We start from the raw sequence: 12,491 nt of genomic DNA, 5'->3' as shown, positions 1-12,491 counted from the left end.
TAATGTAACTAAATTCCATGGCTTTACGTCTTTTGAGCAAGGCACGGAACAAGAAACTGCTCCCCGGGTGCTGTAGCAATGGCTGCCGGCTGCTCCTGGTGTGTGTTCCCAGTGTGTGTTCACTGCTGTGTGCACTGGAATGAATTAAATGAGGTGCAAAAATTCCAGTCATGGGGTTTTCCAAACTTGCCCGCGTCAGTACTATCACTTTCACTTTTTTTAGATCAAGTTTCAGGAAAATTGCAAAATTCAAGATGACGGAATAGCAGGAAAGGAAATTATAATAGAGAACAAAAAGAAAAATTTGCTTGTAATGACATTGTGTGTGACTTAAATGTACAAAATAATTGTGGGTTCTCCTGTTTATTTTTTTTAGTTCAGCCATCATATCAATGAACAGACGAGATGTTAATTATATAGATGGAGTGAAGTGAGCGGTACCTGATATGACTCCATGCAATCAGTTCCAAAAGCCAGCTCTTCATCCACAGCATGGAGTTTCTCTAAGAAGCTGCACTCTGGCAGGGCCCTGGAGGTGTCTGGTGGTGGCGGGGGACCCATTGGGGTAGCAGCCACTGTCAGGTGCCTGGATCTGCGAAGGTTCTGCAAATATTGATAAAATATAGCTTAACTACTTTTTATTAGATGGTTACTTTTTTATATCAGTCAACGTTTCAGAAAATACACAACAAATGTTAGAATTTATTGATGGTATTAAGTAGTTCTAACCTTTCTTCAGCAATGATTAGAAAGAAAAAAATGGAAAAAATAATAAAGAGAAGAATAGGGCAGTAATATCGATGTAATTTGGTCACGTGTGCTTTTCTTGTTTGTTTGTGTATATTATACATAATTATTATATTTATATCATTATATACATTAAAATGACTTTAAGGGCGACATGGTGGCTCAGTGGTTAGCACTGTCGCCTTACAGCAAGAAGGTCGCTGATTCGACCCGTGGCTGAATCAGTTGGCATTTCTGTGTGGAGTTTGCATGTTCTCTTGCGTGGGTTTCCTCCAAGTGCTCCATTTTCACCCACAGTAAAAGACATGTGGTATAGGTGAATTGAATAAACTGGGCCGTAGTGTATGTGTGTGAATGAGTGTGTATGGACTGTTCCCAGTACTGGGTTCCAGCTGGAAGGACATCTGCTGTGTAAAACATATGCTGGAGAAGTTGGCGGTTCAATCCACTGTGGCATCCCCTGATGAATAAAGGGACTAAGCCGTAGAAAAATGAATCAACGAAAATGACTTTAAATGTGGCTCAGCAAATGATAATCAATAAATGGAACAGCCAATTTTATAAAAGGAATTTAGAAAATATATATTTTTTACAGTGATAATATAATCTGTTTTTCATTTCTTCTCATCTCATTAATACTAAGCAATGCAGTTGTTTTCAACTGATTAAAACAAAACAAACGTTTAAGCTTTAAATCAACATATTAAATTAATTCTGAAAAAATATAGCATTAAAAATAGGGTAACAATTGCTAAAAATTCAGATTTGCCATCACTGGAATACACTGAAACATATTAAAATAGAAAATTGTTGTTTTTAAGTTTGTATGAATATTTCACAATATAACAAAAATCAAAAATGTTTCAGACACAAAACCTATGAATGATATTGGAAATCAACAAAACTTTTAGCAAGAGCATGTCCATCTGCAGAGGTCTTACCAGTCTGGATCTGCTGGCTCCGTCCTCAGATTCAGAGTGTGATCTTTGTACTCGACTCACTCGTGGAGAAGATGAGGAGTTTTCCAAGTCACTTTCCAGAAGAGTCTATCAAGCACACACACGAATAAAAATCTGGAGAAATCCAGAGAGCAGAAAGTATCAAATGAAAGAAAAGTCATCCTCTCCAACCTCCTCAGCTGTCTCATCCTCCTCCTCTTCATCAGGCCGATACTCTTCATCAGAGGAGTCTTCCTCTTCTAATGGAATATCCACAAACTGGGGCCCCTTCTATAAGTGTACAAACACCATTATTTATTAACCTTTATTTCACAACATTCTTTTGTCCCATGCATGTTTTCTTGCAAATATACTCAGCTTATCACCTTCGTTTCAGTTGGCTTCTTAATTGGTGAAATATTCCAAGTGGGAATGACCTATAAAAGCAAACAAAAATACATAATTGCATTATTAATTGCTGAAACATTTTACTGGGAGACGAGTCCACCCTCTTAATGCAATCAAACTGTATTATTTCAACATTCAAAATCCATTTGGACCTGAAGATTTTAAAATATACATATAAATAAATGACAAATTTTCTACATTAGGCAAGGCAAGTTTAATTATTTACCACATTTCATGCACAATGGTAATTCAAATTGCTTTACATAAATAAGAATTAAAGAAACATGAAATACAAGTATGAGAAAATAAAAACAAAGTATAAATATTATGGCGATACAGTGGCTCAGTGGTTAGCACTGGTGTCGCCTCACAGCAATAAGGACGATGGTTTGAGTCCTGGCTGGGTCAGTTGGTGTTTCTGTGTGGAGTTTGCATGTTCTCCCCGTGTTCATGTGGGTTTCCTCCAGTGCTCCAGTTTCCCCCTCAGTCCAAAAACAAGTGCTATCGGTGAATTGAATAAACTAAACTGGCCGTAGGGTATGTGTGTGCATGTGAGAGTGTATGGATGTTTCCTAGTACTGAGTTGCAGCTGGAAGGGCATCAGCTGTGTAAACATATGCTGGATAAGTTGCCGGTTCATTCCGCTGTGGCGACCCCTGATAAATAAAGGGACTAACCCGAAGGAAAATTAATACATTAATAAAAATCATGTAAAAATGTGTTAAAACAGATTTAAAAGGAATTAAAAATAAAGAAAGACACAAATGGTGCGGAAGTGTTAAAATTCCTTACTACTGCATTTAATATATAAATATATAATTATTAATTTATAACTGAGAAATTCTTTGAAGTTTTAACTTGCACATGTAACAAAGCAAAACACTATGATGCTATATTATGCCCATTTTATTTGAATATGAATAAAAATATATATATAAGATCACATAATCTGAGAACTACCTGCAATAATCCTGTTAGAAAAATGGAATGAAACTAAATTTGATTGCTCAAAGGCAACCTTTATGAAACGAAATATTGATTAAAATATTTTTTCCATAAAAATCAACAATTATATTCATAAAACAACAAAAATATCTAAAAAGTTTGTCTTTTATCAAAGTATATACATGTTCAGTCACAAAAATTACTTCCAAATGTGTGTGACACTTTTTGACACCTAATTGATAATTTGACAAAAAAAAAAAGTTTAAATTTTTTAATGAATCTCGTCTTAATAGATCATATAAATGCATAATGAGGTTTAAAATAAAATCCAAAATTAAAGAATTAAAATTATGTAGTAGTGTACTGCACGATGCTCTGGTGCAATCAAAGCAACTTACAACCCCTTTCTCCACCACCTCCTTCAGTTTAGAGCGAGTCATCTTGGGTTCCTGAGAGAAAGACAGAGGAAGAATTTTTAGAAAAGTTTCAAACAGCTTCCAATCAATTTTACCCGAGTAGACGATGATTACAGATACTCACGAACACAGGAATGGGTTCGGTTTCACTGATAGCAGCTTTCATCATGGCCACAACGTGCTCATTGGTAATCACTTCCTGCAGAGTGACAGCAAAGATGTTGAGCTACATGCTGAATACAGATTCAAACACATCGTTATGAAAGGCTGAGAAAACATCGGTCACGGGTGTTTCCAACATTTGCACTCCACACTCACATGAATGATGCTTCGAACATTTGCAGAGGTTAAGTTATGTTGTCTGGATTTATTCTCCAGTTCTCTGTCCAGCTCTCGGTCAATCTCCACCTCCGGCTGGATTTCATCTTCCACTTCATTCTGCTGAGCTTCTACTTCACTGATTGCGTCTCTTTTCCTTCTCAAGCCTTTCCTTCTTCCCATTGCTCGAGTTCCAGCTTGTTCCTTTTCTGAGAGAGAGAGACACAGCTGCTTTTTCTACACATTTCTAGCTAGACTGATATTGTTTTATCCGTAGCAAAGTAGCAGCGATAAAAAAAAGATATTATGAAGAATGTTAGTTGGTTAATAGTAACCATTGATTTCCATAGGAAAATAAATACTATAGAAGTCAATGGTTAGCATTTTACAACATTTTTCAAGATATATTCTTTTGAGTTCCCAGAAAAAAATGGAAGTCCAACAGATTTGGGGTGAAATATCATTTAAAGTATCAAAAATGTCATGTTAAATTTAATTTTGGGCTGCACTATTAAACAAAATGAACTGAAATTGTCTTCATCTCGGTTTGTGTTGTGGATTTAACATGGAGTTTTGAACTATTTAATTTAACATTTGAATAATTTCCAATATTTTGTGGACAGCTGTTCACAGCATCTTGCCAGAACTCTATTCAAATAAACACCTGAAACTCTGTTAGCTAAATAAAAAAATGAGTTCACTTCCAGAATAATGTAATGATAATATATATTAAACTCGTTATGAAAGATTTTGATTTAATTCTTTCTTAAATACAAAAAAAGTTAAGTAAACAACAAATTGCTACAGTTGCTCACACAATGATTAACGTTGTTACCTAGTGAAATGGGTTGTCATTTTCTTAAACAAACAAACATTAAATATACAGCAAGAAGGTCGCTAGTTTGAGTCCCGGCTGGGCCAGTTGGCATCTTTATGTGGCATTTCATTTGCATGTTCTCACAGTGTTTGCGTGGGTTTCCTCCGGGTGCTCCGGTTTTCCCCACAGTCAAGAAAGACATGCTGTACAGGTGAACTGAATAAGCTAAATTGGTCAGTGTATAAGTGTGTGTCTGTGTGAGTGTTTGGGTGTTTCCCAGTGCTGGGTTGCGGCTGGAAGGCTGTCCGCTATATTAAAAACATATGCTGGAATAGTTGACGATTCATTCTGCTGTGGTGACCTCTAAAGTAGAGACTAAGTTGAAAGAAAATGAATGAAAACTTTGTAAAACCCTTTGAAGCTGCATTGAACTTTCATATTGGAAGTTCAAACCACTGAGCAACCATAGAAGTCCACTATATAGAGAAAAATTCTGCATGTTTTCCTCAAAAAAAGACAGAAACATTGGAAAGCAATGGAATGAGTAAATTATGATGAGGTGTTTTATTATTATTTTCAAATTATGTTCCCCAAAACTCCAGTGCAGCCATTAACTAACAACTGAGAATTAATTTGCTGCTAAAATATTAACTTAAAATGTCCTCAAAGTAATCCTTAAGCAGACATTTCACACCACTTAAAAAATTTAAACTTGAATATTTTCTTAGGTTATTTTCTTTCTTTTTTCTAGTACATTCATTTACTTTCCCTTGGTTTAGTCCCTTTTTTTCAACAGGGGTCATCACAGCGGAATGAACCACCAACTTATCCAGCACCTATAGCACATGTCTTTGGACTGTGGGGGAAACCGGAGCACCCGGAGGAAACCCACACGAACACGGGGAGAACATGCAAACTCCACACAGAAATTCCAACTGACCCAGCCTGGGCCCGAACCAGCGACCTCATGTTCCCCCAAAAATGTTACATTTGAATACATAATGTTGTCTAAGGTTAAATTTACTGAGTTACTGGTGATGGTGATAATCTTAATTCCAAATATCAAATATGCACTGCAAAATACACCTTTCTTACTTAAGAGTTTTTGTTTTATTGTTTCTAGTCAAAATATATTTTTAAAAAATCTCAAATCAATAATAATTTTATAGACTAGCAAAAAATATGCGTATAAACTGATCTGCGAATCAGATTAAAATGTCTGGATGAACTGATCTGAGATCTCTGCGTGTGTTATGAAGGACAGATCTATCCATCCTCGAAATCATGATCAGCAATGCAGAGATTGGCTGACCGCACAGCAGCGTAATGACATCTGATTAATATTCAATTATCCATGTGAGAAAAGGTACATAAAATTCGTAGTAATCGGTTTGTTAAATATAATACGCAATAACTTTACACCTGTTGTGGGCTGCAGGCTTTACACTTTCATGTGTAAAGAGTATTTAGCAATTTATTTAGTTTTACATTTTAGATCGGATTTTCTTTTCTTTTTTAAGGCCTATTTTAATTTCCTAATCGCCGTAAGGAATTTTAATTCATTTTGCATCAAAAAAAGCATTTTGATATCAGTAAGGGTGTCTGCAACTTTTGCAAAGAATCAAATCACCGGCATATTAGGTGTCAAAACACGTGCATGACTGCATAAATTATTATTCCTTTATAAACAAACAAAAAACAGTTGAATATTGTGCATGTTGTCTATTATCATACAGAAACTGTACAAAAGCTGGGTCAGTACATTAAAATAGTATGTGTTTGTATCTACAAAATCCATATTAATAAATGTTTTCTTTGATCTCCTTGGGTGGAAAACCACCCCGTTTTTGTACTTTTATGTCGGAGAGCAGATTGCATAAGTTTTATTTTTTTATATATTTTTAAAAGTATATGCATATAAGCATAAATATTATTAATTATTTAGTATTAAATAATATAAATTATTATAAATGTATATATAAGAAACTTTTTTTTTTTTACTATTTTACCAAGTGTATATAATCTATAGGTTACTACTGTAAGAAAATATCAGCATTTGGTACATACTTTCAGTATTACCTTTACTTGAAATGACCCAATCTAATCCTGTTTACATGAAATAAACCTGCTCCTGAGCAGGTTTGAGCTACCAGACCTGTTGCTATGACAACAATCCTCGGATCAGTTTTGAAGAACGAAACGATCCTGGATCATGTGAAATCGTTAATAACCAAATCCAGCTAATTGAGTAATCCATGCATGAAGAACGGACCCCTGGTCAGTATAACAATGAATACAATATTACTATGAGGACAGTCCACTCACCAAATGTGATGATCAAGTTTTTCTCAGGTTCATCTTCTGATGTTTGTGTACATGCAGCATGTTGCTCTTGACCTGACAGCATTCACACAAATGTCTCAGATTATGAAGAAAGGCACATTTTATATTGTTTCACATATTATTTACAAAGTAGTGGAAGAGTACAGCTCATACTGGTGCTGTCAGACTGAGGGCTGGAGGCTCTGATGGAGCTAAAGTTTGATTCTGCAGACTCTGTAACATCTCTCTTCTCAGAAACGTCTTCGGTTTCTTCTGCTCTCGCTACTTTGCACTGAGAAAGCCCAGGTTTTCTGTTATACAGTCTCCGTTTGCGAGTTTGATCCATCTCAGGCTTCCATTTTCAAACCTTTTAGGGGAGATATGATGTATAAAGAGTAAACAATGATAACGTTACTCATACACACCCGAACACTTCTTAAGTCCTATTCTTTATCAGTTATGTTTATTTTTTATAACCCCTGTCGTCAGGAAGAAACCTGTATTTATTTGTCGTGCGTTTAACACATTTATTTACCTTGTAAGTTTGGCTTTTAAGTGTAACTTAACCGACATCAGCCTTCTACGCTGAAGCAGCAACGTTAACATTTGTGATGTCTGTTACATACGCGTTACCTTCATAATTTCTGTCATATCAGGAGAGCGTCCCGGTTGTCATGTTTAATCGCACTCTGAGGTAAACATTAAATAATAATTTTAATATTTTTACACACCCGCCAACACACGATTCATAAGTGCTGCGGTGACGAGCTGCACAACAAAAGCGCGTCACTTCCGTTTAGTGGAACGGAGTTAGAAAATGTGAAAATAAAAGTCACTCATCGGGTAAACTATAACTTTAGTTTTTCCAACAAAAAGCCATTTACACTTGATATAAATAAGACGAAATAAGCGTAACAAATACGAAATAATGTTTGTGTGTTGTAAGTGAATAGGCCAACCTTAAAAAGTGGGAAAATTATAGGTTACTTGCTAATCTAACTTAATGATTTAGCTAATAGTAACTACAGCCTAAAATTCCTGTTTGGTTGTGTAAGCAAATCACTTTGGGGAAAAAATAAGAAAAATAAAAAGTACCAGTTAGCATATGAAGTAAAATAAACTTTCAGATCCATAAATGGGTGTATTTTAACTCATTATAGCTAACATTAGCTAAACAACTACATTTTCTATGAACAAAAACAACAACCCCAGGAGCGACTGCATACTGATGCATTTTAGCAGTTAATATGTGACAGCCTGCACAATCTTTGAGTAGAGATGGGTGGTATTACTAAATAATTAGTCTATAGTGATGCAGGCCTAATTATATTCATGCTTTTCTTGTGTACAAATGACTGGCTCACAATATAACAAAGTTAGAATTCAACTGAAGATTTTGACATTTTAATGTTATTAGTAGGCTTAAACAGTGCCAAAATATGAATTAACTGTACACTTTCAAAATGTTTGTAGCTTACATAAAGGGTCCATATCGATACCTACTAAATGAAAAGGATTAGTATAGTACTGTTTGTTCTAATGAGGTATTAATATGGACCCTTTAGGTCCAAGGAAAGGGTACTTTTCTAAGTGTAATTCTTTTGCTGACAGTTTACAAATTATGTTTTTTATTTCGCTTTCAAAAATAATGACCAAAATGAGCACCATGTTAAAAGTAGCTACTAGACTTGCAAAGATTGCTTGATTGAAATGTGCTCTAAGCCACTAATTATGTTCACCTGCTGCTCATTAAGACCCTTAAACAAGACCTCTGACAAACAGAATAAACTTCCAGTAGTCCATCTTAGGGTTAACCTGACAGTCGGAGGTGTCTGCTGCAGTTGGTTTCATCCTTAACTAAAAAATCTAATCTAAAAAACAAAAATGTTTGCTTACGAAGAAGACACAGCCACTCGCCAGGACATCATGACACCCAAACATTTCTCCAGGCTAAACCTGCCACTAACCCCTGGAAGAATCCCAACATTTATAATTCCTCCGAAGTTATCACTGTCTCCTCGTCTGGGTCTTCAGAAAGGAAAAGAGGAGGATACCCGTGCCCTGATTTCTCCAGAAAGCCCGGAAGAACAGTCTCCAAGACCTCGCTCGACCAAATCTCCATACATTTCTGCCAAATTTAGTTTCACTCCTAAAATGAAGCTGAAACGTTTGCAGAAATCTACCCCAGAGGATCTCTCAGACCCTTCCACGTGTGCAGCCATGTCTCTGGAACATGTTGGGAAGGTCACCACACCTTATGGCTTTCGGACCTTAGCTGCCAGTCCTCAAGTCAACAGGAGGGAGTCCTTGTTTCATAAGCAGGGGCGATCTGTGGAGAAGAAGGGGCTGGTGGATTCTTTGGCTTCACCTACATCTTCAAACTTGACATTAAATTCTGCAAGCAAGAAAAACAGTTCCGCTAAAAAGATGCAAGATGACTGCTGTTCTCCTCGGAGGTCCAAGAGGGAAGGCCTGGAGCGGCTCCTGAACAAACCATTGACTGTTCTGAAGAACCTTACTCCAAAAGGAAAAAGTCCTCATCTAAAACTTAAGGTTTAGGAGGAGTTGTAATTGGTACTGCCTTTTTGCGACGTGCTTGTTTTGACAAATGAAATTTTTATATGTATAAAAAAGGAATAAAAGCATTTTAATTACAATCTCTTTTTTTTTTTTTTTCTCCCTGTGAGATGGTCAAAACACTGACTTGCATTCAGATAACCTTGACTCTTGCTTTTAATACCTACTAAAGTATCACTATCTAGTAAAAGAGGTTTAAAAATCATTTCTGTACAGTAGCCTTTTCATTAGAGTTGTTAAATTACTGTGAACTTATGGCATTTAAAACAACCAACATTATGGGAGTAAAACAAATCAGTGGGGAAGCCATTTTAAAAATAATGGACGTTAAGTTTGTGTATCTTTGCCATTACACCAGGCTTCAGATTAAAGGAGATCTAGGCTTGCTCTCCAAGCATACTTTGTAGCAGCAATTTGAGATCGTTTTCAATGAGGTTCTAGCATGTGTATTTGGAGTTGTAAAAAAAAATTGAGGTTTCACTTTGTGCCATTTGAAAGGTAATGGAAGCAAAGCTACTTTTATTCAGTGAATAGGACCATAAAGTGATGTCACAGGTGTTGACACTGTTTCTTGCATTTAGTTAATTCACCCAATAAAGAATATTGACAATTACTCTCCCTTCACTTGTTCCAAACCTGTTTGATTTTAAGTTAAACAAGATGTTTTGAGAAAAGCTGGGAACCTGAAACTGACTTCCATAGTAGAAAAAACAATACTATGGCAAGAGTTAAGTTTTCATCTTTCTTCAAATAGCTTTCATGCTCAACAAAAGAACTCAAAGTTTAGAACCAATTGAGTGCGAGTAAAGGGTGAGAAATTCTTTTTGGGTGAAATGTCCCTTTAAATTTAAGGTGATACTAAGCACTTTTAACGTTGTGTAAGGCAGTGGAAAGCCACTGGTTTGAGGTAATCTTCGGTAGATAAAAAAATGAACAAAGAAAAATCTTTGTGGATAAAAGCGGCTTTCTTTTCCATCCAAAGCTGTTCCTGGAGTGCCACGGTTCCTAGATCTAAAAGTTCTTGGACTCACAAGAAACTTCAGTTGTGTTGAATGTTGGGAGCCAGGATTTTGGGTCTTGATAAGCAGGACACTATTGCCCTAATCATTTCCAAGGGATTCACCTTCCAGAAATTTGAAACAAATTCTGTTTCATGTAGTTCTCTCCAGTATCATCTTGAATAATCTGCCTCAAAGTGGACACTCCCAGTCTCAGTCTCCACTCTGAAGAGCCACAGTATCCAAATGGGACAGAGCATCAATCTTTATTTATGAAAGTCTGTTCAGCATGAAAAGATAAAAGGCTTGAACCTGACCCAGACCCTTACTCTGCTTTCTGTTATTCCAAAACAAACCTCCAAATGCAGCAAAATCTTGAATCGGTTTAAGATCTTTGTACTTCACATTACAGTCTGAGAGTAACGCAATTTCAATTCTGTGCATGTCCTGTACATGTGGTTGATTTGATAATAAAGCTGACTTTTTTTGTGTGTACATTAGCTTATTCTTGAAAGTCATAGTTCAACCAAATCTGAAAAGTCTGTTATTTACTTTTCCTACCTTCACTTTTCACCATCGTTTATGAGTTTTTTTTTTTCGGTTAAACAAAAATATTTTGAAAAGAGTAACCAATGACTTTCATAGTATTTCTTAATCCTACTAATAGAAGTCAGTGGTTACTGGTTTCTAAGATTCTTCAAAATATCTTTTGTGTTCAACAGAAAAAATGAACCTCAAAAGGTTTAAAACCACTTCAGGATGAATAAATGAAACGTAAATACAAAATTTTTAAATTTTAACTATCCCTTTAAAAGGCCTAGAATTTTGCTCTTACTCAAAAGTGACCTTCAGATTTATTTCTGTTAGGAAAGCAGCAATCGTTTCTAGTTAATCCAACAAGTTTTGGAAAACCAAATTGGTTGCATTTTGGCATATACAGTAGTAAACATTTGAAGAGGATCAAAACCTTTCATTAAGGTAGTCCTAAATTGGGTGTCCAAACTCAGTCCTGGGGGGCTGGTGTCCTACAATAGCTTAGCTCCAACTTCCTTCAACACACCTTCCTGGAAGTTTCTAGTATACATAGAAAGAGCTTGATTAGCTGTTTCAGGTGTGTTTAATTGGGGTCGAAACTAAAATATGCAGGACACTACCCCTCAAAGACCGAGTTTGGACACTCCGTCCTAAAACTACTGAACGACACCCATTCTTATCCAAGGACGATTTTTAAAAAGCTTTTTAATCTACTTCAAATGTTGACTACTGTACATCCTGTGCGCTCACAAAACTATCACTTAGGAAGTAGCTTAAAAAGAACGCTTTATACTTTTTAGATTCTAATTTGTACACTTTAGGTATTAATAAAGACTACAGGTGCACAGTTTAGTTCCAACCCTGCTTCAACACACTTAAGCTGTGGTCACACTGGAGTTTTCTCCCCATAGATTTCCATTTATACGCACGCGAATGCATCAGACCGGAAAAGCAAGGTCCTGTTTCAAGTTTCGCAGATCGCAACGTTGGAAAGTTCAAGCTTGGTGAACTCTGACCTGCAAAATCGCACCACTTGATTGCGTGAGACCAATGGAAGATCAAAACATAATCTCTCTGTACAGGAATTTAAAATGTGGAACAATCGCTCGCTTTCTTTAATGTCTAATCATCTTGTTTAATCCCGCCCCTTTTCGTAGCACCGTAGCTTTACCTGTAGGTTTCAAACAAGTCTGAAGGACTCAATTAGTTTGATCAGGTGTGTTTAAAGCTAAAACACAGGGTTAAAGCTAAACTGTGCAGGGTTGTGGCCCTCCAGGAACTGGATTTGACACCTGTGATACAGACCCATTAGGTAAAACAATGTACCTTTTTGAAAAGCCTCTGCCCAAACGGTACCGTTCATTTATATGCTGCATCAGATTAGTCAGGTATTGTGTGTACCTACAAAATCTTGTTTAGTCAGTCACTTTTTATCTCATACCTACCTGAACACAAGACTTCAAACGTGGCA

At 36.2% G+C, this 12,491-nt stretch overlaps 1 protein-coding gene across 2 annotated transcripts in view; it reads right to left on the bottom strand.

The window, feature by feature from the left end:
- The window catches only part of gon4la (gon-4 like a), a 29,025-nt gene extending 21,352 nt beyond the window's left edge, over positions 1–7,673 (bottom strand). For both annotated transcript variants that reach the window (XM_056479711.1, XM_056479712.1), the window contains exons 1-10: positions 7,545–7,673; positions 7,086–7,278; positions 6,915–6,986; positions 3,773–3,981; positions 3,579–3,653; positions 3,437–3,487; positions 2,072–2,122; positions 1,878–1,976; positions 1,689–1,793; positions 442–603 (exon numbers count right to left, since the gene is read on the bottom strand). In XM_056479711.1, the coding sequence (XP_056335686.1) occupies positions 442–603; positions 1,689–1,793; positions 1,878–1,976; positions 2,072–2,122; positions 3,437–3,487; positions 3,579–3,653; positions 3,773–3,981; positions 6,915–6,986; positions 7,086–7,257 (996 nt within the window). In that variant the 5' untranslated portion in view covers positions 7,258–7,278; positions 7,545–7,673. The remainder of the gene's footprint in view (positions 1–441; positions 604–1,688; positions 1,794–1,877; positions 1,977–2,071; positions 2,123–3,436; positions 3,488–3,578; positions 3,654–3,772; positions 3,982–6,914; positions 6,987–7,085; positions 7,279–7,544) is intronic.
- Between the last annotated feature and the right edge of the window lie 4,818 nt (positions 7,674–12,491).

Source organism: Danio aesculapii, chromosome 19, assembly GCF_903798145.1.
Source record: "Danio aesculapii chromosome 19, fDanAes4.1, whole genome shotgun sequence".
Taxonomy (NCBI): Eukaryota; Metazoa; Chordata; class Actinopteri; order Cypriniformes; family Danionidae; genus Danio; species Danio aesculapii.
This window is presented reverse-complemented; position numbering and strand designations above follow the sequence as displayed.